The sequence below is a fragment of the Oratosquilla oratoria genome, chromosome 12 (genome assembly GCF_046742065.1).
Source record: "Oratosquilla oratoria isolate Oo_2021 chromosome 12, ASM4674206v1, whole genome shotgun sequence".
Taxonomy (NCBI): domain Eukaryota; kingdom Metazoa; phylum Arthropoda; class Malacostraca; order Stomatopoda; family Squillidae; genus Oratosquilla; species Oratosquilla oratoria.
Window position 1 is genome coordinate 30430 of NC_134788.1, and position 27340 is coordinate 57769.

A 27340-nucleotide genomic window follows, 5' to 3' on the forward strand; every position below is an offset into this window, starting at 1 on the left:
TCCCTCACCCCCCCCACCCCCTCATGCATCACAGCACACCGAGTACATGGCCCATTAAATTCTAAACTACCAAGCCCTAGCCTCCTGATACAAGGGTTTTGTGACGACGTTAAACTAAATCAAAATCAAATCGACAATGAGCAAACTTGTGACCCATGCTGGAATTAATGCACTACATTTTATACAATTACCATGAAAACACGATGAGCTAAAGTCCTGAGCACGATCAGTACCAAGACAGACACAGTATGAAGTTGCTTGAATGATTTACTTTCGGCGGACCAGCACCTATGTATGCTGTGCATCGTAAGTCGTAACCAAAACTAGCTGTCTGCGTAACAAGCACACCACCTTGTGCCTTTTCAACGGGAAAATGGCTCGAATTCACGAGTGCTGCCGTTAGTCGTCAATCTAGTTTTCAGACAAGAAACAATGGTCTCAAACTGTCCGGAAATAGATTCAATTTGGAAGTAGGTAGAAACAACTTTGCCAACCGTGTAGTTAATGAATGGAATAAACTTCCTGCACAGGTAGTGCAATGTAGTTCAGTTCGAAGCTCTTGGAATCATTTAGATAAATACCTAAGATGCTGTAGTGATTATAATTTATCTTATATTATTTGTTTTTGTTTTGTTATCATTTGTCTGTCTGATTTTCATTTATTATTAGTTATGGTGCTCAGATGAGAGGGAGGGTGGGAGGGGTGTGGACTGTATTTAGGGATGAAATGGGTGGGAGTGTTTTATGCCTTTCCCTTTTTGGCTACCTCCCTTGGAAGGGGGAAAAAGCCTTGGTATATGTATGTATGTATGTATTAGTTATATGTCAATTTATTATTATTTACTATTTACCTGTTTGTTTATTATTCTAACTATACCTATGCATTTATTTATGTATTTTATTTGTTATTTACATTATTATAGTTTTTATTTATTATTTTATTATTAATGTTTTTTCTTTTTTTTTTGCATCCGACCTAGATATGGATCAAAAGGTCTCCTGTCGGCATGCTCCGCCTTTGTAATCCTTTGTAATGATGTGCTCCACGACAAGTAGCACTGCGAGACCACATTACGTTTAAACCCTTCGCTAACGTATTTTACACAGAATTTATGACGTCAAGGTTCAGAGGTGGTTCAAAGCTGGCTGGCCCACGACGACCCGTCAAAACCCTTTTCATGCCTGCCGAAGGCCAACCTTAAAGAAGAAAGACAAAGAAGAATCTGGAGAAAAATCTGGAACAAATATCTTCTAAATACCGTAGTGCAAGACAGGGGTTAATTATTTCAACATGGCTTCCCCACACTGATAACAAAACAAGTGGTTTCCACTTTATTTGGTTAAGTGGATTCAGCTGCCTTATCTTATTGTCGAGGAGCATGTTTTCGGCAAACTGTGCAAGGACCTGCAAGGTACTTGGGAGCATACGAGGCACGATTGCTCAACATAGACATGCTGTATGTAATCTGCCACAAGTCCAGTAAAAACTGCAGGAACAAAAATGAAAGTGATCCTTGTCTGTTGTTGTCAGCTTGAATTTAATCACCTGTGGCGGCATCCTTTTTCGTATGTGTGCCGACTCGCTTCACTTGCATGGTTTGACTTCGAGTCTTTTTTTTTTTTTTTTTTTATATAAATTCAGATTCTAAATCGTCCTCTTGTTAGGAGAGGATGAGTTGGATGTCGGACGGATCCTCATCTGGGCGAGTGGGTTACACCGTCACTACTCCCAGCAGAGGTCGAAGTGACGGAGGTTTGAACCCTGTCGCCACTGGCGAGTTGGACCAAGGGTCTGGTTCATTATATTCCATTGTCGTCTGACTCATCCTCTCGTTACTTGTTGGTCTATGTCCTACTCTTGTCTGCTTTGCATTTACTGGGAAGACATCAAATCCTCACGACACATTAGCTACGCCTAAAGCAAAATAGCACTATCTCTCACGCATTCTCATGCAATTCCTGAACATTACCCTTACCTGTTGCACTGGATAATCAACTTATCCAACTTCCTGATCGTATATATACACACACACATACATGGTGCCAATATATACATAAACTCTTGTAATATACAGTCAGACATTTGTGACCGTAACTCAATTTACGAGGGTATAAATTTGTGTCATACACACTGATCCAAACACGAATTTACCAAGCAATCCAATGTTCAGTTGAAAGTTCCAAGAGTAAGGAATGCACATGTTGTTAGCATATGCTGAGAGATGGATGTCACAAGATTATTGTGCTGACGACTCTACAGTCACGACAGCAATCTAACGCTGCTGCTGCTCCTGGGCTTACTTTGGTTCACGTGCAGAGGTTGGTTGCGCAAACCTCGGGAGTGACTGCGGTTGCCACAGAAGGGGAGGAGGAGGAAGAGGATACGGTGCTGGGCGAACGACACTGAAGCCAGCCTGCTTTCAGGTTCTGAAGCTTCTCTTTGGTTGACCTGCCAGGGCCCCCCCTTCTCTCTCTTGCAAGAAGACACTGCGACGGGAGTTCCAGTTCCCGGTGACGCATCCTCCGGGGGCGTGACAACACTCGTGGGAGAACTTGTGTCCGGAGTCATGTTTGTATCCGTGTAGGATGGATGTGGTCGTAGTCTCTGGGGACACAGCTGCGGCCGATACCACAGATATGAGAGTCAGTGTTGCTGCTGCTGCAGAGGGTGGGGACGGGGTAGCAGGAAGCGGACTTGCAGTGGTACCCGATGTAGGGTGGTCTGTCACTGTGATGGGCAATGAGAGGAAGTGTGCCTGTGGTGGATGGTGCGTCTGTGCTGGACATGAATGGAATAAACTTCCTGCACAGGTAGTGCAATGTAGTTCAGTTCGAAGCTTTAAGAATCATTTAGATAAATACCTAAGTAAGATGCTGTAATGATTATAATTTATGTTATATTATTTGTTTTTGTTTTGTTATAATTTGTCCGTCTGATTTTCATTTATTATTAGTTATATGTCAATTTATTATCATTTACTATTTACCTGTTTATTATTTTAACTATACCTATGCATTTATTTATGTATTTTATTTGTTATTTATATTATTATAGTTTTTATTTATTATTAATATGATTTTTTTTTTTTTTTGCATCCGACCTAGATATGGATCAAAAGGTCTCCTGTCGGCATGCTCCGCCTTTGTAATCCTTTGTAAAGTGTAGACGTGGCCGTCGTAGGTGATGCTGATGTGACTGTGGTGGTCGGCGTGGGTAGTGTGGCGGTGGTGGTGGGGAGGAGCGTGGCAGTGACACAAGGAGCGGGAGCAGGAGCTGAGGCGGCGGCTTTGGCAGCACGGTTGTGGTGAATGAGATGACTCTTGACGAGGTGCCCTGCTGACAGCGCTGCCATCAGAGACAGTTCTCTGGCCAAAAGTGTAGCAGCAACTATCTTGGCAAATTGTGCAGCATTTTCTCCAGGACACTCCTGATGTGCACCTAAATAAAAAGGGGATCATTTTGGAGTGTCAAAGAGCATAAATCTGCTTTTGTCAAAGGGAAGTTATGCGATTATATACAAATAACAAAAGTCCTTTATCCATTATAAAGAAGTAGCTGAGTCAAGACTAAAATCCATTAATATAATTACATCAAAACCCATTTAATGCCCTGCCCCTCCCATCTCAGCACCTTATCCTTGTTCCTTGCCATGCTGCAGGGGAGGGAGGGCAAACTATGGCCTGTGGGTCCCATGCATGCATGCATGCATGAATGCGTGCCAAAGGTTCTTATGCGGCCCATCAATAAATTTTTGCCCCCCCCCCTTTTTTTTGTAATTGCATTACTTTGTTTTTCCAAGTATTAAGGAAGAGAGGCTGGAGTGGGTGGATAGCTTTAGACACTTGGGGGGGGGGGTATGGTAGGAAAGGGAGGAGTGGAGGTGGAGTGTAGATTAAGGGAAGCAAGGAAATGCTTTGGGGGATTAAAAAGTGTAACAAGAAATAGACATCTGGCAATGGATGCCAAGAGGAGATTGTAGTGTGAAAAAGTGATTGTGCCGACAGTACTGTAAGGGGCAGAAAGATGGAACATAGGAGAGGACTTTAAATGTGTTTGAGATGAAATGCCTGAGGAGTATGGTAGGGGTTACTAGGCTGGATAGAGTGAGAAACAAGGAGGTGAGGAGGAGAGCAAGGTGGAGGAGGAGTTGGGAGATGAAAGGGTTGAGGAAAGAGTATCATCGAGATGGTTTGGACACAAGGAAAGAACGAGTGAAGAAAGATTAGTAAAAGAAGTGTGGAAGGTAGAGGTGGATGGAGTGAACATAAGGGGGCGACCTAGGATGAGATGTATGGATGGGGTGAAAGGGGCTTTGGGGAAGAGGGGAATGTCTGTTGAGGAAGGAAGGAAGGAAGGGCGAAGACAGAAGATAGGGGTGAGTGGAGAATGGTTGTGTATGGATGATGCTGTGATGAATGAAAGGGAGTGGGTGGGGGATTGGGAGTACGTACGTGTGAATGACATTTTGATGCAGCCCAAAGGGATTTCTCCATGTCTTCTCTTTTTCTGCATGACGGGATGGAGAGGGAGGGAGGGAGGGAGGGTCAACAAATAAATGAAGTGGCTTTGTTGTGGATGTGCTGTCTTGCTGCACTGCTTCCGACCCAGGGTAGTGGGCGAGATGCAGGGATGACCCGTCATCCAGGAGGAGCCAAGAAAAGAGAGAGGGAGGGAGGGAGGGAGGGGTGGTGATTGGGAGTGGAGTGGATGTGGGGATGAAATGGGCAGGAGTGGATTTATGACTGACTTTGGATACATCCCTCATAAGTGGGAAATAGCCCTTGGTATTATACATGTGTATGTTGTTTTTCAAATAAATGTGTTTCACATCAAGTTTCTATTGTAAAGTATTAATTGGGGATGCAGCAAGAAGCTGTGCTTCCACAGCAGCAGCAGCAGGGCCCAACAACCTGAGGTGACTTACTTGGAGTGCAGCATAATTATGTCACGACCCTTTCCATCATTCCTCATAAACTTGCTTTCAGTTATGCTGTTATGATTTTTAACGTTTACCAAGCCTTGCTCTGGATGTGTTGTGTCTTGCTTCTGACCCAGGGAGGGCAGTGGACAACTCGTCATCCAGGAGGTGCCAAGATAAGAGGGGGAGAGGAGGTGGAGGGGAGTGGAATATATAGGGGATGGAATGGGTGGGAGTGGTTTCTATGCCTTTTTCTTTTTGGCTACCCCCTGTGTAAGGGGGAGAAAGCCTTTGGTATATGTATGTATGTATCCTTTTTCTGTTAATTACAATCACTTACCATGAAATATACAAAAACATGAATATCAAATGAATATGTTGAATGCAGGACTGAAAGTTTGGATCAGACCTGCAAACTCTACATTTCCCGCCCAAACTGTTCTCGATATTTCGAGAAAACATTACTATGTTACCCTTCTTTATGGAATCGTTGGCATCAAATTGTTTTCCCAATTTTCCTTTATAAAGTTGCAATTCACAATGTATTTTATCTGTGGGAAATGTACTAAGTTTAAATCATAGGATATTGATAGAGAATCTTTGACTTTGTAGACACGACTTTAAACGAACGTTTTCAAACGACAATTCAACGACAGTAATACTATTTACACAATATCTCTTATTCTCTTTAAATATGTATTTTACGTGGTGAAGAACTAAATTTAATTTTATTTAATCAAGATCACTCGATGATTAAAGATTTGAAAAATTAACTTCATATCCATATGACAAATCCTAACCTTAGGCAGATTCCAGAAAAAATCAGTCAAATGCCATTCTGTCAATTTTTGAGAAAACAAAATAGTTTACCAAAGTTATTTTACTGTAGAAAAAGTTCTAGATGTTGGAGGAAAACCTTTCAAGTAATAGTGTTATTGTTTTCTATACTTACCTAATATATACTTTGAGCCGATTCTGTGAAGGGTACGGAATTGATGGTAAGTGCAGAGTAGAGCTCCGCAACGGACTACTGTCATAAGGACGACGTCGACCCCTTGATATTCCTGTAATAAAGAAATACATTTTGATGCAATGCTACTCCACGTGATTTAGGTTATAAAGACAAATCCCATGGCAATTATAATTTATCTTATTTATTTTTGTCAGTGGTTACGCGTTAACTTGAGATTCAAATGGGCTGTAAAAAAAAAAAAAAAAAAAAAAAAAGTTAAAGAAAATTTGATGAAAGTCCATTTCTTAGTTGTCGATATTCTGTCAATATCCCGTGCATGCAGTTCCCAAATAATAATAATAATAATAATAATAAATAATAATAATAATGAATCAACGTAAATCATTTCGGCAAACAAATAAAATATAAGAATGATGCATGTTCTTGTGATCTCATTTCCGGTTCCAAGTGCCTACCACTCGACAATAATTATTGCCGTTGACATGATGCAAACCAATGAGTGAGGCTTATATAAAAAAAAAAAAAAACTAATTTAGTGTTGTACAAATGAAATGTTGTACAATTTAGTTATTTGTTACTGGGCACAACATCGACGACACAACTGGTAAGTCAGGACAGCATGCTAAAGCATACCTACATGATTGACTCAATATAATATATCGACATGGTTTTATTGTGCTAATATTTGTCTACCCCTTCATGGTTCCATTTTATTGCACAATGTCGTCAGTTGAGCGAAGTGTTTCAGATATCATCACTCGGTCACCCTTCTTGCGAGACATTTCGACAAGATATTGCGAAATGTTACGTTCACACTACTCATTGTCGTCGTATTGTGCAATAAAATATAAAACTCCTTTTGAGGTCTTTAATATACTGTGTTATTCTTCAATACAATCCCTACATCATCAATGAAAGAAATAATTAAAGAAAACGTTAAAGTATTTAGAAAGTATTGATGAAATATTAGGATGGTTTGGACACATGGAAAGAATGAGTGAAGAAAGACTAGTAAAAGAGGTATGGAAGGCAGATGTGGAGGGAGTGAACATGAGGGGACGTCCTAGGATGAGGTGGATGGATGGGGTGAAGGGGGCTTTGGGGAAGAGGGGAATGTCTGTTGAGGAAGGAAGGGAGAGGACGGAAGACAGAGGTGAGTGGAGAATGGTTGTATATGGATGATGTTGTGATTGCATGAGGAGGAATGGGCAGGGAGGTGGGGGGGTGGGGTAGTATGTGTGAGTAAATTTTGACGCAGCCCGAAGGGATTTTCTCCCCGTCCTCTCCTTATATGCAAGAGGGGACGGAGAGGGGGGGTCGCCGATTAAATGAAGCGGCCTTGCTGTGGATGTGCTGTGTCTTGCGACACTGCTTCTGACCCAGGGCGGTGGGCAGGGTGCAGGGATGACCCGTCATCCAGGAGGTGCTCAGATGAGAGGGAGGGTGGGAGGTGTGTGGAGTGTATGTAGGGATGAAATGGGTGGGAGTGTTTTTATGCCTTTCCCTTTTTGGCTACCTCCCTTGTAAGGGGGAAAAAGCCTTGGTATATGTATGTATGTATGTATTGATGAAAATCTTTGAAAAGGAAAACAATAATCAATAATGAAAGTCATGGCGAGATCGCATTGGCATCAGATTTTGGCGGAATTTTTATTTAGCTAATACTTGTTTCTGTCTCTATTATCTCATGTTTATGAATTCTGTAAAGAATGGAGGCGAGAGTTATGGACTGCAGAAACTTCCTGCCTTCTCCTTCAGAGGTTATCACACCACTGGGCTATTTCTCCTGCGACATCCGGGATGATTCTACCTCCATTTGAGTAACTAGAACAAGACTTCGCTAATTACAGAAATAATTTCATCAACATGTCTAACATGCATAGCTTTACAATCTTAGTTACATCATTCAGGTTTGCCATCTATAACGAAGTTAATTTGATATTTGGAGGTTTCAAATATATATATATATATATTGTAACCGAAGTTGTTTTTACTCAGACGAACTTTCAACGGTCTGCGTTAGTGAATCCCAGTGTGATAATACATTAAGTGCTCGCTTACCTGAGATGTGGCTGGCGGCTTCTCGTCTTTATAACCGTCAGAGACAGGGAGTATTGTGACAGTGAAGGTGATGACAGAAATGATGACTTTCCAGGGGTGCGTGGTGCAGTCACCCATGACGCCACATCCCCAACTGAACGACGCCCCAGCTTTGGGCTGCAAAAGATAAATAAAACAAGTAATGATGTTGATAACAACAACAACAATAATTATAGTAATAGTAATAATAATAATAATAATAATAATAACAATAATAATAATAATAATGATGTAGTCCAGGCAATATAGCACATTTTAGGGCCCAACTTGGAACCAATTGCAACAGAATTGTTTTCACCACAGGGCATGGCCATGAGGTGTCTAGAACATCATACTAAAAGTCCTAAGAAATCCACGTTGAGGAAATATGTCTAATTTGTATAAATTCAAGATGGCCGCCAATTTTCGATAATTTGCCATATCTCCGCATTTAGATGTAATAATTGAGCCATTTAAAGTGCTAAAATGGGGTTTTTGAACACAAGAATTCACGTGGAATAGGTTACATTTTTATTGGATAAAGAATTTATAGCCAAAAATCCAATATGCTGGAAAGAATGTCTATTTTTAAAATGTATTTGCTCAACATTTTATATTTTCGGTGCATTTTTTAACCTAGGGCCTACTGAAATGTAGGAAAACACGATTGTAGCCAGAGATAAGTTTATTATCATACTCATGAACAACAGTAAGCCTATGTTTCAACAACAGATCATCAACATTAATTTCAAGAGTGTCAGTTCCAGTTGTGCCACTTTGCGGTATCCGGCTTAAGCGTCGTCATCTACATTAACTGATCAATCTGGCACCTGTGAGTTAGAACAACTTGTACCACGACATTCTCTACACACGGCAGTGCAATGGAGACCATATTTTTGGCATGTGCACCTCCTTGTTTTGCAGTTTATCTTGTAGCTACAACAGATGACATCCAGTATCTCCGGTGGTGCTGCGGGCTGATCTGTCTGTATAGGCATGTACCTTCTGCCCACAATGTGCCATCCCCAATCTTGTGGCTTCATGTTGACACATGTTCCTTTCCACTCCATTACCTGGTAATAGACACGGAGGCTATGGAATCTTGCAGCTGCTGATGTTGGGGGTAGAGTTTGTGGTTCCACGGAAGATGTGCTCTTGGAAATCTTGTCACAGAACCGCTTGTATCTTAAGCTGTCCAGTCCTTCCTCTCTGGTACCACCGTACAGTGATACCAGAGCTTTCTCTCCTGCAGCAGTTATGTCCTCCGGTGTTTGCTCTGATTTGTGGAACATCTCTGATTGCTCACGAAACAGGGAATCAGTCTTCACCTTCTTCACTGCCAAACCTTTTCCCAATCCAAACAGCCAAGAACAGCATGGACAAAGAGCAGATGGTCGCAAATCTGAGGACCCAGCAACTCTTTCGACTGCTTTATGCACCATACCCTTCTCGATTTGGTGGCTTGCTTTGACTCTGATACCAGAAACAGTTCGTTTGCGGTCATATCAGCATGATACAACAGTAGGACCAACAAATCTGTGTCGTCACCAATGAGAACCGTATCTCTTGTTCTGGCAAAGGCAAGGGCTGTTTGAACAATGAGGACATCAGCATCATGCTTTGCGTGTTCTGTGCTGCATCCAGCCCTTTCTAGTTTGTCGCTGAGAAAATGTATGAAGCGCTGTTTGTTTGTCTTGTTGTTCAGGAAGTCCTCCTTCTTGGATTGGATGATCATATCACCACCAAAGTTTACGGTCAAACTAGAGCAGGTTCCTGTTCTTCTTTGTTGTGTGGCATCTTTAGTTGTGGGTTCATCTCTGTAGCCATCAAAAACAATGACAGCATCTCCATATTTCTGTGTCACATATCTGACATAAATCTGACACACACTATCATATGTGGAACCTCTTGGCCAGGGAATCCGATGGAGTAGCGCGCCGCCATCAAGGACATATTGGACTTGGTCTCCACTCGGCTCACGTTGTTCATCTATAGACTTCCACAGAACATCAGCAAGGACTGCCTTATTGGCCTGCAAGGGAAGGGATGACGAGTCAAATATGGCAGGAGGGTGGCTACAGAGTTCGAACTTAAATAACGTTGACAAGTCTTTGCACCGTTCACCTACAATTACCAGTCGCTGGAACACCAATTGTGGATCCACTACTACAGATTCCCCTCTGACTTTGACAGTTGATCTGGATGCAAGTGTCATTGCTTCATTGGCTTTTCGGAAGGTGAATTCTTCCACAGATTTCCCTGCCATGCTCACAAGAATCTTGTCTCCAATTTCTTTTGCTTGGTCAACTTTGACTCCGTCCTGAGCGGCCATGCCATTAGCAATGTTGTGAAGTGAGGTATTCTCCTTGAATGGATCTCTTTCCTTCAGATAGCTGATAAGATCGAGGGTGTCCTTGACATCTCTGGCCTGTCTAGCCTTCGAAATATCTTTGTGCTGGTCGCTGGTTTCGTAGGAGACCCCGCTGAACTTCTGCATTGCATCGTTGATGTTTGCGCATGCTGGCATGGATAGGACCCACAGTAAGCGCTGAGTCTCTGTCATCCCTTTTCCTCGAGTTAGGCCCCCATGCGTCTTTATACTTCTCATCAAAACCTGTTCGATGATCAGATCTGTGGAGAGCCCTGCCCAGTATCTATCACTGCGCCGCACAACGTGGTATCCCTCTTGGAACTTCTTATACACATCCGGATGCGTATTTGGTAGTTTGGTCATCATTTGCAGGTATACATATGCAGACTTTGTATACTGTCGGTGTCCAGAAGCGGCAAGGTAGGGAAGCATATCGTGCACACATTGGAGGAGTAAGCTCCAGTTCCCTGTTCTTTCAGCTTTAATAAATTTCCGCAAGATGTCCACCATGTTGAGATACTGCAACCAGAGTTTTGCTGTTGGCATAGTCATCATATCCTTTTTGTTGTCAAGTTCAGTCTGGATTCTTTGCAACACTTTTGCAGAACAAACTTCTTCCACTGAGAGGGAAGAGGACATTGCTCTGTCATACACTTCACTTGCTGTAGTTATGTCAGTCGTCACTATATCTGAAGGAATATCTTGTGGTTCTACATTATCTGTCTCAGTATCAGCAGTTGCCACTTGTGGTTCCTGAACTGTGTCTTTGGTTGGCACAGGCACATTGTAGGCATCAGCAACCAAAATGGTGTTCAGTGCAGCATCTACCAGCGTATGTCCCCGCACTGCTCTGGAAACAGCTTTGCCTGTCATCATGTGGGGCACTGTGTTTCCAGCATATACCACTTCGAGCAACTCTTGCGGTCCCGAGCCTGCCATTAAGTGACCTATGCTCCCAAGAAAGCTCATTTGCATGTGAAATCCCCCAAGCCTGAGGACTATGCACTTGAGATCACTGTCATTTGATCGAGACCTATATTATAATCGTTAAAGCTTTCCAGTACAAGGGTTGGTCGAATGCGAGGACTGGAGTAACTTCGTATAGTTGAGCTTGGGTAGACACAAACTTCATTGTTGTCTCGAATTATGACAAAAGAAACAATATAGATTTAATATATCTAGACTTTGCAAAAGCTTTTGATACCGTCCCACACGAAAGACTACTTACTAAATTAGCTTTGCATGGAATAAGTGGTAGCCTATAAGGTTGGACTAGTAATTGGTTGAAAGGTCGAAAACAGAGAGTTGTTTTAAATGAAAAAACTTCTGGATGGAAAAGTGTTGCAAGTGGAGTTCCTCAGGGTTCCGTTCTTGGGCCACTTCTATTCATAGTATATATAAATGATATAGACCATGGACTAAAATCTACTGTTTCCAAATTTGCTGATGATACAAAACTGTGCGGAGTGGCAAATGATCACTCAAACCAATTAGATATTCAAGAAGATTTAGATAAATTACAGCAATGGTCTGAAAAGTGGCTAATGAAATTTAACACAAGTAAATGCAAGGTAATGCACATAGGTAAAAATAACAGCAAGTACGATTACAAGTTATTTGGAAATTCGTTAACAAAAGTGGATAGTGAAAAAGATCTCGGCGTAATTATCAGTAACGACCTCAAATCATCCAAGCAGTGTATTTCAGCCTCTGAGAAAGCAAATAAGATACTGGGATTGATTGCGTGATCTTTTGATTTCAAAAGTCCATCACTCATTAACAAGCTATATAAATCATTAGTTCGTCCACATTTGGAATATGCTGTTTCCGTATGGTCACCGAATCTCATTAAAGACATTGACAGACTGGAAAAAGTACAACGGCGAGCCACAAAACTGATTCCAAATATCAAAAATAAATCATACGAAAATCGACTTAAGCACATGAATCTGTTTTCACTAAAAAAGCGTAGACTCAGAGGTGACTTGATACAGGTCTTTAAGATTTTAAAGGGAATTGACAACATCAAAAGTGACCAAATTTTCACATTGAATGAGAATCAGACAAGAAACAATGGTCTCAAACTGTCCGGAAATAGATTCAATTTGGAAGTAGGTAGAAACAACTTTGCCAACCGTGTAGTTAATGAATGGAATAAACTTCCTGCACAGGTAGTGCAATGTAGTTCAGTTCGAAGCTTTAAGAATCATTTAGATAAATACCTAAGTAAGATGCTGTAATTATTATAATTTATGTTATATCATTTGTTTTTGTTTTGTTATAATTTGTCTGTCTGATTTTCATTTATTATTAGTTATATGTCAATTTATTATCATTTACTATTTACCTGTTTGTTATTCAACTATACCAATGCATTTATTTATGTATTTTAATTGTTATTTACATTGTTATAGTTTTAATTTATTATTAATATGATATATATATTTTTTTTTTTGCATCCGACCTAGATATGGATCAAAAGGTCTCCTGTCGGCATGCTTTGCCTTTGTAATCCTTTGTAGATACATGAAGCTTGACTGGGATCAAGGTCAATCATTGGAAGGAATGTCACAGAAGCTTTTCCTGGGTGTTGACCTCAATGCAGGAACTGCATCATACCAAACCATGATGGCCTTGGAAAGTGGAGAAGTAAGGATGTCTTCCACAGTATATCTAACTCTGATGTTGGATCCTCTTCTGTCGTGCGAACCAGTGGATTGTAGATGATAGGTTCTAATGCTGGAGGAATTTTGAAGTACTGAATGTTAATGCGACCTATGGCAGCAATCTCTTCATCCGTCACACGGACTTTGGGGACAGCCTTGCTTGTTTTTGTCGCCCTGGCTGTTCAACTTATACATGTATGGGGTGGTGCGAGAGGTGAATGCAAGGGTAGTGGGAAAGGGATTGGAGATGGTTAAGGAAAATGGAGAAAAGTGGGAGGTGAGCCAGCTGTTGTTTGCAGACGACACTGCGCTTGTGGCAGGATCAGAAGAGGGATTGAGGAAGTTGGTGGCAGAGTTTGGGAGAGTATGTGATAGAAGAAAGCTGAAGATAAATGTGGGTAAAGTAAGGTGATGAGATGTACAAGGGGTGAAAGTGGCAGTAAACTGAAAGTGAGCATTAAGGGAGAGCGACTGGAGGAAGTGGATAGTTTTAGATACTTGGGTGCAAATGTGGCAGGAAAAGGTGGAGTGAAGGTGGAGGCAGAATGTAGATTGAGAGAAGTAAGTAAATGCCTTGGTGGATTAAAGAGTGTAATGAGGAATAGACACTTGGGAATGGATGTGAAGAGGAGACTGTATGAAGGAGTGATTGTGCCAACAGCACTGTATGGGGCAGAAACATGGAACATAAGAGAAGAAGAGAGGAGGAGTTCGAAGGTGTTTGAGATGAAGTGTCTGAGAAGTATGGTGGGGGGTACTAGGCTAGATAGAGTGAGAAATGAGGAGGTGAGGAGGAGAACAGGGGTGGAAAAGGAGCTGGGAGATAGGGTTGATGAAAGAATATTAGGATGGTTTGGACACATGGAAAGAATGAGTGAAGAAAGACTAGTAAAAGAGGTATGGAAGGCAGATGTGGAGGGAGTGAACATGAGGGGACGTCCTAGGATGAGGTGGATGGATGAGGTGGATGGATGGGGTAAAGGGGGCTTTGGGGAAGAGGGGAATGTCTGTTGAGGAAGGACGGGAGAGGACAGAAGACAGGGGTGAATGGAGAATGGTTGTATATGGATTATGTTGTGATTGTATGAGGTGGAATGGGCGGGGTGGGGTGGGGGGTGAGGTAATATGTGTGAGCAAAAGTTGACGCAGCCCGAAGGGATTTCTCCCCATCCTCTCCTTTTATGCAAGGGGGGACGGAGAGGGGGGGTCGCCGATTTAATGAAGCGGCCTTACTGTGGATGTGCTGTGTCTTGCGACACTGCTTCTGACCTAGGGCAGTGGGCAAGGTGCAGGGATGACCCGTCATCCAGGAGGTGCTCAGATAAGAGGGAGGGTGGGAGGGGTGTGGAGTGTATTCAGGGATGAAATGGGTGGGAATGATTTTATGCGTTTCTCTTTTTGGCTACCTCCCTTGTAAGGGGGGAAAAAGCCATGGTATATGTATGATGTACTAAAACACTAGTACAGGTAAACGTCGACTTACGATGGCCGCGACTTACGATTGTTCGACTTTACGATGACGACGACGACGACGACGACATGATAATTTAACCCCTTCCATACGGTGCCGCACACGTAGGCGTCATGAGGAGCAAGTGGATTCGCGACGCTGCCATATCGGCGTCTTGATTATATTTATTGTAGTCGCCCCTGTGTTTTTACATTCTCTCAAATGTGCCCTAAATCCCATTCTCTGTGGTTTTCAAAATTCGCGGGTGAAAGAGAGAACGATCGATATAAGCGGTGACTATATTTTATGATGCGAGTATTATTACGTCATGTCGTACGGCTGGCATTGGCTGCTGCCCGCGAGATTTAAGTCCGTACTGAAAATACATATTATAGTGTTTCAATATGGTAAAAAGGATAAAAATAATTAAATAAACTACTGTACATGTTTAATAAGCTATATTCAGTATCTCTGGTGGTTAATATACAGGTAGGCTAGGTACAGTGACCACGGAACAGAGTGGGGATCGACTTACGATGAGATCGTCTTACGATGGCTCTATCGAAACCTAATGCCATCGTAAGTCGACGTTTACCTGTATATGTGCACTAGCACTACTATATTAGTACACTAATATACTAGTTCTAGTACACTGGTAAATTATAATGTTTAACTAATACAAGTATACAAGAAAATTAGTACACCAGTATTAATACACGAGAACACTAGTACTAATACCCTAGTACACTCGGAGTAGTTCACTAATACTAGTACACTAGCACTAATACACTAGTAACAGTTACTAATGCTAGTACTAGTACTACTACATTAGTACTAGTATATTAGTACAAGTACACTAGTATTGTTACACTAGCACTGGTACATTAGTATAAGTTTACTGGTACAATAGTACTAATACACTAGTTCATGTAAAACTAATAGACAGCTCGTACATGTGTAATAAACACATATAAAACTTAGAAACGAATATGTGAATATACGCAGGGAAAAAAAAAAGAAACTACGAGAAAGATATAATAGACAAATGGAAGGATCAACCAAGTCTGCCGCTCTTTTTTTCTTGTTTCTGCAGGTGACAGTGACCCGCATCCGCACAGTAAGCAATTATCGTCATGTCAACAATCAACTTGACCTCTCACCTCTCACCTGACCCCCAGAAGATGCGATGCTCACACGTGACCCCGATTCCTACATGAGGTCGGAGTTAACAGGCATCGTGTCACATCTCATTGCAAATATATATATACATATACATATATATATATATATATATATATATATATATCATACTAACATGTAACAAAAAAAAATATATAAAATAGAAATAATTCTTTCCGTAAAGGGAGAGCAATTCCCCATAAGCTTTGCTTCATGTTCTCCCTTTTCAACAAGTAATTTTGTATATATATGTATAAATTGTATTTCATTTTGTTGAAAACTCCTTTACAGATATGTAAATGATAAATTAAAAGACAAACACAAAATAGTGAAACTGCGTGAAAGAGATAAAGAATATATAGATGACATAGAAATGGCTTAAGTTATGATTAGATATTTCAGGTCTGTTTTTACAATTGAAACCTCACAAATTTGGAAAGATGGACAACGAGAAATATCCCCAAAATGAAAGAAATAAATTAAAGGTCACGCAGAAAGAAATGAGACAAAATATAAAACCTAGATGTTAGGAAATCACATGGACCGGATGGAATTGCAAATTGGATATTGAAAGAGTGTACAGCTAAACTAACGGACAAATTATACAAGATAATAGATTTCTCACTCAAAGAAGGAAAGGTACTACAAGATTGGAAAATGCAAACATTGTACCAATATATAAAGGAGGAAACAAAGAAAATCCTACAAACTTCAGACCGGTATCCCTTACAAGCACAGTAGCAAAAATATGTGAAAAGGTTATTAGGAACAAATGGATCAAACACTTGGAAGAGAATAAAATACTAAACCCTAAACAATTTGGCTTTAGAAGTGGAAGATTGTGTATCACACACTTAATATGGTTTTACTCAAGATTAATTTCTTAGCATTTCCCACTGCAGCTATCTTTCCCTCCCTATCCTCCTTCACATTAAGCAACTCCCTAAAATATTCTGCCCATCTTCCCCTTACTGCCTTCTCCTCCATTATCATCTCTCCATCTGCACCTTTTACCTTTTCTTCTCTACTTGATTCGCCTCCTCTTCCTCTCTTAATTTCTTTCCAAAACATCTTTTTATTACTTTCAAAATTTTGTCATACTCTTACCCCATTTTACATCTGCTCTCCTCTTTGCCTCCTTTACCTTTTTCTTTACTTCTCTTTTCTTTTCCCTGTACTTGTAGCTTGTTAAGTGTAGTTGGGAAGGCTTATGGGAGGATCTTGATTGAGAGGATTGGGAGAGGAACAGATGGAGTAATTGGTGAGGAACAGTGTGGGTTTAGGACAGGTAGAGGTTGTGTAGATCAGATTTTTGTGGTAAGACAGATATGTGAGAAAGCTATAGGAAAGGGGAAGGATGTTTTATGGGCCTTTATGGATCTGGAAAAGGCTTATGACAGGGTAGACAGAAAGGCACTGTGGGAGGTTATGCGGATATACGGGATAGGAGGAAAGCTTCTCGGAGCTGTCAAGAGTTTTTATGAGAGTAGTAGAGCTTGTGTCAGGATTAGAAATGGAGAGAGTGAGTGGTTTGAGGTAAAGGTGGGACTTCGTCAGGGATGCGTTATGTCACCCTGGCTGTTCAACTTATACATGTATGGGGTGGTGCAAGAGGTGAATGCAAGGGTAGTGGGTCAGGGATTGGAGATGGTTAAGGAAAATGGAGAAAAGTGGGAGGTGAGCCAGCTGTTGTTTGCAGACGACACTGCGCTTGTGGCAGGATCGGAGGAGGGATTGAGGAAGTTGGTGACAGTTTGGGAAAGTGTGTGATAGAAGAAAGCTGAAGATAAATGTGGGTAAAAGTAAGGTGATGAGATGTACAAGGGCTGGAAGTGGCAGTAATCTGGAAGTGAGCATTAAGGGAGAGCAACTGGAGGAAGTGGATGGTTTTAGATATTTGGGTGCAAATGTGGCAGGAAAAGGTGGAGTGAAGGTGGAGGTAGAATGTAGATTGAGAGAAGCGAGTAAATGCCTTGGTGGTTTAAAAAGTGTAATGAGGAATAGAAATTTGGGAATAGATGCTAAGAGGAGACTGTATGAAGGAGTGATTGTGACAACAGCACTGTATGGAGCAGACACATGAAACATAAGAGAGAAGAAGTTTGAATGTGTTTGAGATGAAGTGTCTGAGAAGTATGATGGGGGTTACTAGGCTAGATAGTGAGAAATGAGGAGGTGAGGAGGAGAACAGGGGTGGAAAGGGAGTTGGGAGATAGGGTTGATGAAAGAATATTAGGATGGTTTGGACACATGGAAAGAATGAATGAAGAAAGACTAATAAAGGAGGTATGGAAGGCAGATGTGGAGGGAGTGAACATGAGGGGATGTCCTAGGATGAGATGGATGGATGGGGTGAAGGGGGCTTTGGGGAAGAGGGGAATGTCTGTTGAGGAAGGACAGGAGAGGACAGAAGACAGGGGTGAATGGAGAATGGTTGTATATGGAAAATGTTGTGATGCATGAGGTGGAATGGACGGGGGAATGGGGGGTGAGGTAGTGTGTGTGAGCAAAAATTTTGACGCAGCCCAAAGGGATTTCTTCCCGTCCTCTCCTTTATATGGGGGGACAGAGAGGGGGGGTCACCGATTTAATGAAGCGGCCTTGCTGTAGATGTGCTGTGTCTTGCAACACTGCTTCTGACCCAGGGCAGTGGACAGGGTGCAGGGATGACCCGTCATCTAGGAGGTGCTAAGATGGGAGGGAGGGTGGAGGGGTGTGGAGTGTTTTCGGGGATGGAATGGGTGGGAATGATTTTATGCCTTGTCCTTTTTGGCTACCTCCCTGGTAAGGGGTAAAAAGCCTTGGTATAATGTATGTACTCAAGATTAATAGAAATAATACAAGAAAGAGATGGCTGGGCTGATTGTGCCTTCTTAGACTTGCAGAAGGCTTTTGACAAAGTACCACATATAAAGCTAATAAGAAAAATTGAAATAATAGGAGGAATACAAGGTAAGCTACAGGAATGGATGAGAGATTTCTCGAGTGGGAGAAAAATGAGAGTGGTACTTAGAGACAAGAACTCGAACTGGGAAGATATGATAAGTGGCATCCCACAGGGCTCTGTATTGGCTCCTTTAATGTTTCCCATTTATATAAATGATATGGATGAGGGAGTGAGGTATTACATGAACCTCTTTGCTGATGATGCCAAATTACTTAAGAGAGCAAGCACAGAAGAAGACTGCAGATTGCTATAAGTAGACCTGGATAAAATATGGAAATGGAGTCAGAAGTGTGAAGTGAACTTTAACATTAAGAAATGCAGTACAATGGAATTTGGAAAATGCAAAAATAGAATATCGGGTCAATATAAAATTGGTACCAAGGAAGTCAAACAAGTCGACTCAGAAAGGGACCTAGGAGTAATTATCTCGAGTGACTTGACACCTGATAAACATGTCAATAAACTAGTTGGAGAAACTTTAAACTTATTAAGATCAATGAGAGTGGCCTTGGACTACATGGATGAAGAAATGGAGAAAATATTAATTACATTGATAAGACCTAAATTAGAGTATGCTGCGACACTATGGGCACCTAGTAAAGAGGGGGGAAAAAAAAAAAAAAAAAAAAAAAAAAAAAAAAAAATGGCACCTACACTTTTAATTTTGACATTTGAACAAAGATTGGATAAGTTACATCTATCAACACTGGAACAGAGAAGAGAATGAGGTGATTTAATTATCTACAGAATTATGAAAGGGAGGAAATTCTAGACAACTTATTAAAATGGGACAAGAGAAACAGGACATGAAAAGAAGCTAAAGAAGGACAGTTACAGAAGAGATTTGAAAAAGAATAGCTTCCCACACGGACTGATGTCTGGAACAAACTAAATGGGGAAACAGTGAGTGCCAAAACTATACAAGATTTTAAGAACTGGATGCAGAGAGATAAAAAAATGGGTTACAACGAGCATAGCTCTCATTCCATAAAATACAAATAGGTAAATACAACTATTATACCAATACATGGTACACAAGTACTTTAGCAATTTGAATCTATGTTGTGATCACTATTTGCAGTGGTTTCACCAACTTCTATATCGACAATTGTCATACTCTCGTGGCTAGTGATCAACAAAGTGGCTCGACAAAGAAACTGAAAAAAGTATTGCTAAAAAGAGACAGGCTTATAAGAAATATAAGTGCTCGGGTGCATCTAATGACTATGAAAGTTATGTATCAATACAGAGAAATTTAAAAAAGACAATAAGAAAAAGAAAACGACAATACGAAATGAACATCGCTGAGAAATCCAAAGAGAATCCAAAAGAATTCTATAGTTACATTAGAGATAAAAAGGTTGTTAGGAATCACATTGGTCCACTATTATCTGCTGACGGTCAACTTGAATATTCAAATGAAGGAATGTGTAATATCTTAAACAATTATTTTAGCTCGGTATTCGTAAACGAAACACCTCAAAGTGAATTCCAAACTGAAACCTGTGAAAAGTCTAGGGTAAACTTACTCAGTACGGTAAATATAACAAAAGAAAAAATTAAAAGGTGTATAGGCAAACTCAAAGTTAATAAAACACCAGGGCCTGACGGTTGGCATCCAAGAATCTTAAAGGAAATGAAAAATGAGATTGTTGTTCCATTAGAAATTATTTTCAAGAAATCCATCATATCCGGAGATGTCCCAAGAGAATGGAAGCTAGCTAACGTTACTCCCATATTCAAAAAAGGTGACAAAAAGAAACCAAATAACTATAGGCCTATAAGTTTGACTTCAATCGTAGGAAAAATAATGGAAACTATCATCAGAGATGCTATCAAACATCATTTAGAAAGTAACTGTTTGATAAATGATAGCCAGCATGGTTTCAGACGGAAACGTTCTTGCGTGACTAACTTACTCGAATTCTACAACACCGTTATCTCGAATTATGACAAAAGAAACAATATAGATTTAATATATCTAGACTTTGCAAAAGCTTTTGATACCGTCCCACACGAAAGACTACTTACTAAATTAGCTTTGCATGGAATAAGTGGTAGCCTATTAGGTTGGACTAGTAATTGGTTGAATGGTCGAAAACAGAGAGTTGTTTTAAATGGAAATACTTCTGGATGGAAAAGTGTTGCAAGTGGAGTTCCTCAGGGTTCCGTTCTTGGGCCACTTCTATTCATAGTATATATAAATGATATAGACCATGGACTAAAATCTACTGTTTCCAAATTTGCTGATGATACAAAACTGTGCGGAGTGGCAAATGATTACTCAAACCAATTTGATATTCAAGAAGATTTAGATAGATTACAGCAATGGTCTGAAAAGTGGCTAATGAAATTTAACACAAGTAAATGCAAGGTAATGCACATAGGTAAAAATAACAGTAAGTACGATTACAAGTTATTTGGAAATTCGTTAACAAAAGTGGATAGTGAAAATGATCTCGGCATAATTATCAGTAACGACCTCAAATCATCCAAGCAGTGTATTTCAGCCTCTGAGAAAGCAAATAAGATTCTAGGACTGATTGCGCGATCTTTTGATTTCAAAAGTCCATCACTCATTAACAAGCTATATAAATCGTTAGTTCGTCCACATTTGGAATATGCTGTTTCCGTATGGTCACCGAATCTCATTAAAGACATTGACAGATTGGAAAGAGTACAACGGCGAGCCACAAAACTGATTCCAAATATCAAAAATAAATCATACGAAAATCGACTAAAACATATGAATCTGTTTTCCCTAAAAAAGCGTAGACTCGGAGGTGACTTGATACAGGTCTTTAAAATTCTAAAGGGAATTGACAACATCAAAAGTGACCAAATTTTTACATTGAATGAGAATCAGACAAGAAACAATGGTCTTAAACTCTCCGGAAATAGATTCAATTTGGAAGTAGGTAGAAACAACTTTGCCAACCGTGTAGTTAATGAATGGAATAAACTTCCTGCACAGGTAGTGCAATGTAGTTCAGTTCGAAGCTTTAAGAATCATTTAGACAAATACCTAAGTAAGATGCTGTAATGATTATAATTTATCTTATATTATTTGTTTTTGTTTTGTTATCATTTGTCTGTCTGATTTTTATTTATTATTAGTTATATGTCAATTCATTATTATTTACTATTTACCTGTTTGTTTATTATTTAACTATACCTATGCATTTATTTATGTATTTTATTTGTTATTTACATTATCATAGTTTTTATTTATTTTATTATTAATATGATTTTTTTTTTTCGCATCCGACCTACATATGGATCAAAAGGTCTCCTGTCGGCATGCTCTGTCTTTGTAATCCTTTGTAAATTTCCATGTCTTCTGGGTCTTTTACATATAGAAAACTTAAGTAAATATTAACGAGTAAAAATAAAATCCGTCTTGGTTATATGAATAGAATTTCCATGTAAAGCCAAACAAATAAGAATGCACGTTACCAATATACCTTTACAATTAATATTTTTCTGCCTAGCATGGTAACGCATTAACTTAGTTTGGTTATACAAGGGATTGTTGGTAATTTACTTTTATTCATTTTTTAATTTTATTTATTTATTATTATTATTATTATTATTATTGTTATTATTATTATTATTATTATTTTTTTTTTGGGTAGTGGGATCCCCTTGAAAAGAAGAAGGCTGGTCGTTGCTTTTAACTTCTACATCTCCTTTCCATAAAACGAAATATACTAGAATAGTATGGGGTGAAGTGTTACATCCTGGGCATTTGTCCACAATGCAGTCATCCAGCCTCTTCTGGTACCTAAGAAGGGCTGGGTGGTGGCTGCACCGCAGTCTGGTCAGGTGGACTGTGTCCTTTCGTGGGAGAGAGGATTAAGAGGGATGGCTATCAGGGGGTTTGGCATGCAGCAATGTGTTGTCTTTTAGTGTGTTAATGGAGCATCGAGTGATGTGATTATGAATATGTTTCCAGAGGCTGGTATTTGGTGGTTTTGGAGGAAGAGAAGAGAGTATTTGTGTGTGATATAGATATTTGGGTGTTTTTTTTTGTTTTTGTTTTTTCTTGGTGTGTGTGTGTGTTCTGCTATATAGTGTAGTGGGTGTGCTGTGTTTGTGGAGGCTGCAGCAAGTGTTTGTGTGTCTCTCTTGCCAAGGTGATCTTTGACTTTGAGGACTTTTCTTTCATAGTGTAGGTGGTCTGTCGGTGTTGTATATGTACATACATACATACATACATATACCAAGTCTTTTTCCCCATTACAAGGGGGGTAGCCAAAAAGAAAAAGGCATAAAATCATTCCCACCCATTCCATCCCTGAATACACTCCACACCCCTCCACCCTCCCTCTTATCTTAGCACCTCCTGAATGACTGGTCATCCCTGCACCTTGTCCACTGCCCTGGGTCAGAAGCAGTGTCGCAAGACACAGCACATCTACAGCAAGGCTGTTTCATTAAATCGGCGACCCCCCCTCTGTCCCCCCATTGCATAAAATGAGAGGACGGGGAGAAATCTCTTCGGGCTGCGTCAAAATTTTGCTCACACATACCACCTCACCCCCCATCCACCCGCCCATTCCACCTCATGCTATCACAACATCATCCATATACAACCACTCTCCATTCACCGGTCTTCTGTCCTTCCTCAACAGACATTCCCCTCTTCCCCAAAGCCCCCTTCACCCCATCCATCCACCTCATCCTAGGACATCCCCTCATGTTCACTCCCTCCACATCTGCCTTCCATACCTCTTTTACTAGTCTTTCTTCACTCATTCTTTCCATGTGTCCAAACCATCCTAATATTCTTTCATTAACCCTATCTCCCAGCTCCCTTTCCTGCCCCGGTCTCCTCCTCACCTCCTCATTTCTCACTCTATCTAGCCTAGTAACCCCCATCATACTTCTCAGACACTTCATCGCAAACACATTCAAACTCCTTCTCTCTTCTTCTCTTATGTTCCATGTTTCTGCCCCATACAGTGCTGTTGGCACAATCACTCCTTCATACAGTCTCCTCTTAGCATCGATTCCCAAATGTCTATTCCTCATTACACTCTTTAATCCACCAAGGCATTTACTCGCTTCTCTCAATCTACATTCTACCTCCTCTTTCACTCCACCTTTCCCTGCCACATTTGCACCCAAGTATCTAAAACTATCCACTTCCTCCAGTCGCTCTCCCTTAATGCTCACTTCCAGTCTACTGCCACTTTCACCCCTTGTACATCTCATCACCTTACTTTTACCCACATTTATTTTTAGCTTTCTTCTATCACATACTCTCCCAAACTCTGCCACCAACTTCCTCAATCCCTCCTCCGATCCTGCCACAAGCGCAGTGTCGTCCGCAAATAACAACTGGCTCACCTCCCACTTTTCTCCATTTTCTTTAACCATCTCCAATCCCTTGCCCACTACCCTTGCATTTACCTCTCGCACCACCCCATCCATGTATAAGTTGAACAGCCAGGGTGACATAACGCATCCTTGACGAAGTCCCACTTCTACCTCGAACCACTCACTCAGTGGCGGATCCAGGATAAAAAATTGGGGGGGGGGGCTAACATGAATTCCTTCCTCTGAGTAGTCTGAGGTATATTTAACTTAATAATGTTTTTCAGATTTTTCTGTATTTTAGACATATATAATAGAATGTATATTCGTTTTATATTGTTACACGCTTGTGCTAGTCAGTGATAAGGCACTGGTACACGTATACTCTCGCATAGAGAGAAATTATTGCAGGATCCGTGTGTAGTGTTAGTGCACATGGACTCATGGAAGTAATAAAAAATAAAAGTAGCTTTAAAAACAGAAATACAAACAAAAACATGTATGAACTTCTGAACCTGTTAATAAAAGTATCTAAATTACATTAATAACACACAGCATTGTTCATGGGATCTCACACGAACATCAACCTCCTGTTTTTTTTGTTTTTTTTTGGGGGGGGGGGGCAAATACATTGATTACACTATTTCAATATTGATTTCATTGTGAACGCTGAGTAGCGCCAGCCCGTTGAGGCGATCTTGACCCATAGTATTACTTAGGTCTTCAGTCGCTTCAGGGTTGAAAATGAACGCTCGGCCTCTGCGTTCGAGACTGGGGGCGTGATCAAAACTCGGAGGAGCTTGGCCAGGTTTGGATACATTCGGGTCTGGGCATGGGCAAGGGCATCTCCAATGGATTCGAATTTCATTGTTGTTGAATACCAGCGCTCTGCTTCCACCTTCACGAGGCTCAAGGTCTCGATGTCAGCCTCATAAACCTTTGCCGCTTCCAGTACAGCAGCAACATCTCCGTCAGCGCTGCTGAGCAGATTCTTGATCTTGAAGCCAACAGGAATAGTATCATTCCCGAACCGGGTCTGCAGCTCAGTCAATACATGGTCGAGGAATGGGACATATACAGATCTTCGGTAATACTCCTCAGCTGTCTGGAAGGGTAAATTCGCTCGCTGCGTTTGGCGCTTGCAAACTCGAGGTACAGGAATGGTGTCGTGTGATGAACCGATCTCCTGGAGGAGCCCCTCTGCCTTCTTGAAGATGTCCTGGAAGCTGGTCAGTGCACCTTCCCGGGTCTTGTTTAGATGCATCACCACATCACCAATCGTAGCATACGCTGAGACTAGATCGACCATAGGGGACTGCAGGGCTCGGCTCGGCCCCACAGTGTGAACTAGCACAGACTCAGCGACGGCGAGACCAATCAGAAAGGGCCATCGTCACGGTGTCCTCTGAGGGAGACCATGTTGCGACCACAAAAAAGAACGCTCTCGATTACCGGAACGAGTAAAAGACGGTTTTTTCCAACTCGTTCCTGCCTCGTTGTGGCAATGATTGCGTCGATGGCCCTCGACGGGTCACGCACGGTGTCGAGAAAGGCCTCCATACGGGCCATGGCAGCAGCATGGTAGCTATGCTGGTTGTGGTTTGCCAAAACCTCTAGGGCCTTCTTGTACTTGGACATAGGCTCCAAAACGAGGGCTCCAAGCCTAGTCTGGCCTCCAGTCCCGGCTGTGTCACTGGCGAAAAACACACAAGCCACGCAGTATCCTCCGTTCTTCAAAACTGAATATTTGAGCCACGGGTATGTCGAGCACCAGGTAGGCTGGAACCGCCTCTTTTGACCGCCTTTGTAGCTGAATGGAAGAGCCTCGATAACTGGGACTTTCTGGTGGATGATGACCACCTTCTCTGCATCTGTTCCCTTCTTCCCCACGAAATCAGCAATGTCAAGTCGAGGCTCTTGAGAAGCTGCCACTGCAACTGTGCCGTCTTCACGAGACGAGTGGGGGACCTCAGCAGTCTTGGCTTCCTCCGGAACACTTGCCTCTGTGGTGGCATTATCCATCTGCACACATTCAGTCATCGCTTGAAAAATGCACTGATCTTGGCGGGTTCCCCTGCTCGCTTCATTTCACTGGACCTGCCAGCCTGGCAGGGGCAAAAAACAAATATCTGACACAGGCTTATTTTCATAGAAGAATTCTGCCACAAACATAATCTCAAGTAAGGTCTCTGGTAAAAATTATAGAAGGAAATGGAAGAATATTGTGGAGAACTGCTAGATTAAATTAAATATAATTTGGGAAAATACATGGTAATCTCCATATCAAGTTAAAGTAATAATTTTCTTTTATAGAAAGATGTTCCACTATTCAATTTCCCTTTGGGTTATTAAACAATTGCAAGAGATATTATAAACGAATAAGTAATAGTTTACCTGCTTACTCGAGTAGATGCTTACACCTCAATGGTTAACTGCAACTGTGCATTATACTTGTCACCACAATGATTTCGCCAATTGTTTGATAACTACATTTAATGAATAAATTACTAAATTAACAACTAAAATAACATCAAGAAGAAAGATACCAATCAAACCTTGGATAACAAATAACTTATTGAAATGCATCAATTTAAAAAATAAACTTTATAAAAAATACATTAAGTGCAACTCTGAACTTGATAAACACAATTTTATCAGATATCGTAATGTTCTCAATTCATCAATTAAATCGGCTCGCAAGCAATACTATCTCAAAAAACTTGAAGAAAATTCATCGGTTCCGAAGAAACTCTGGTCAATACTTCTTGAAGTAATTAATAAAAAGAGAAGTAATAATACTCTCAATTTGTTCAATATATAAATAAAAATATAACTCTTTCAAAATTATTCTGAAATTACCTCAGCGGTGACGGTGTTTGGGGGACACTTCCGTAAAGGTGATTGGCTGTACAATACCAACTACCGATATGATTCCAGGAGACGAAACATCGAAGAAGCTTAGACAGAGGTACCTATGGAAGTGGCTAACAGCTATCAAGGGTATAACGAAGAAGACTTTCCAAGAAGATAAGGTGTTGGCAGCTAGACTAAGGGACAAGTACAGTAAAATGTTCCCTGGGTTGTACGCTGACATCAAGACCTTTAATGTTTAAGTGTCAATATGCAAGTTCCAAGGGAAGGTGATCGCCTTCAAATTAACTCTAGAGAACGATAAACAATTCAAATACAGTGATGACATGTTTGACGGATAAGAGTGTTCGGACGATATGATAGAGGAGGATTCAGAGGCATTCACGCGGCATTACTTCCCAGGATATAAGAAATTCGTTAAACATGGTGCAAAGTCTGATCACAGGAACTTCCAGATGCATTTCTTAGACAGACTTTTCAAAACATCAAAAAGAAGTTATTCACAACAAATATGCTATAAGAAAGGTAAAAGCTGTGATTAAGCATAAAAATGAAACGAAAAAGAA

At 40.8% G+C, this 27340-nt stretch overlaps 2 protein-coding genes across 3 annotated transcripts in view; both read right to left on the reverse strand.

Moving 5' to 3' along the window:
- Positions 1–998: 998 nt before the first annotated feature.
- Positions 999–8105, reverse strand: LOC143030875 (uncharacterized). Its single transcript, XM_076194096.1, has 3 exons — positions 7954–8105; positions 5872–5983; positions 999–3439 (listed from the first exon to the last, which is right to left on the reverse strand). The coding sequence occupies exons 1-3, from the start codon at positions 8068–8070 to the stop codon at positions 3102–3104; spliced, it is 567 nt and encodes a 188-aa protein (XP_076050211.1). The 5' UTR covers positions 8071–8105; the 3' UTR covers positions 999–3101.
- The window catches only part of LOC143030876 (uncharacterized), a 49753-nt gene continuing 30477 nt past the window's right edge, over positions 8065–27340 (reverse strand). For both annotated transcript variants that reach the window (XM_076194101.1, XM_076194099.1), the window contains exon 5: positions 8065–8109. The gene's annotated coding sequence lies outside the window, so the exon portion shown is untranslated. The remainder of the gene's footprint in view (positions 8110–27340) is intronic.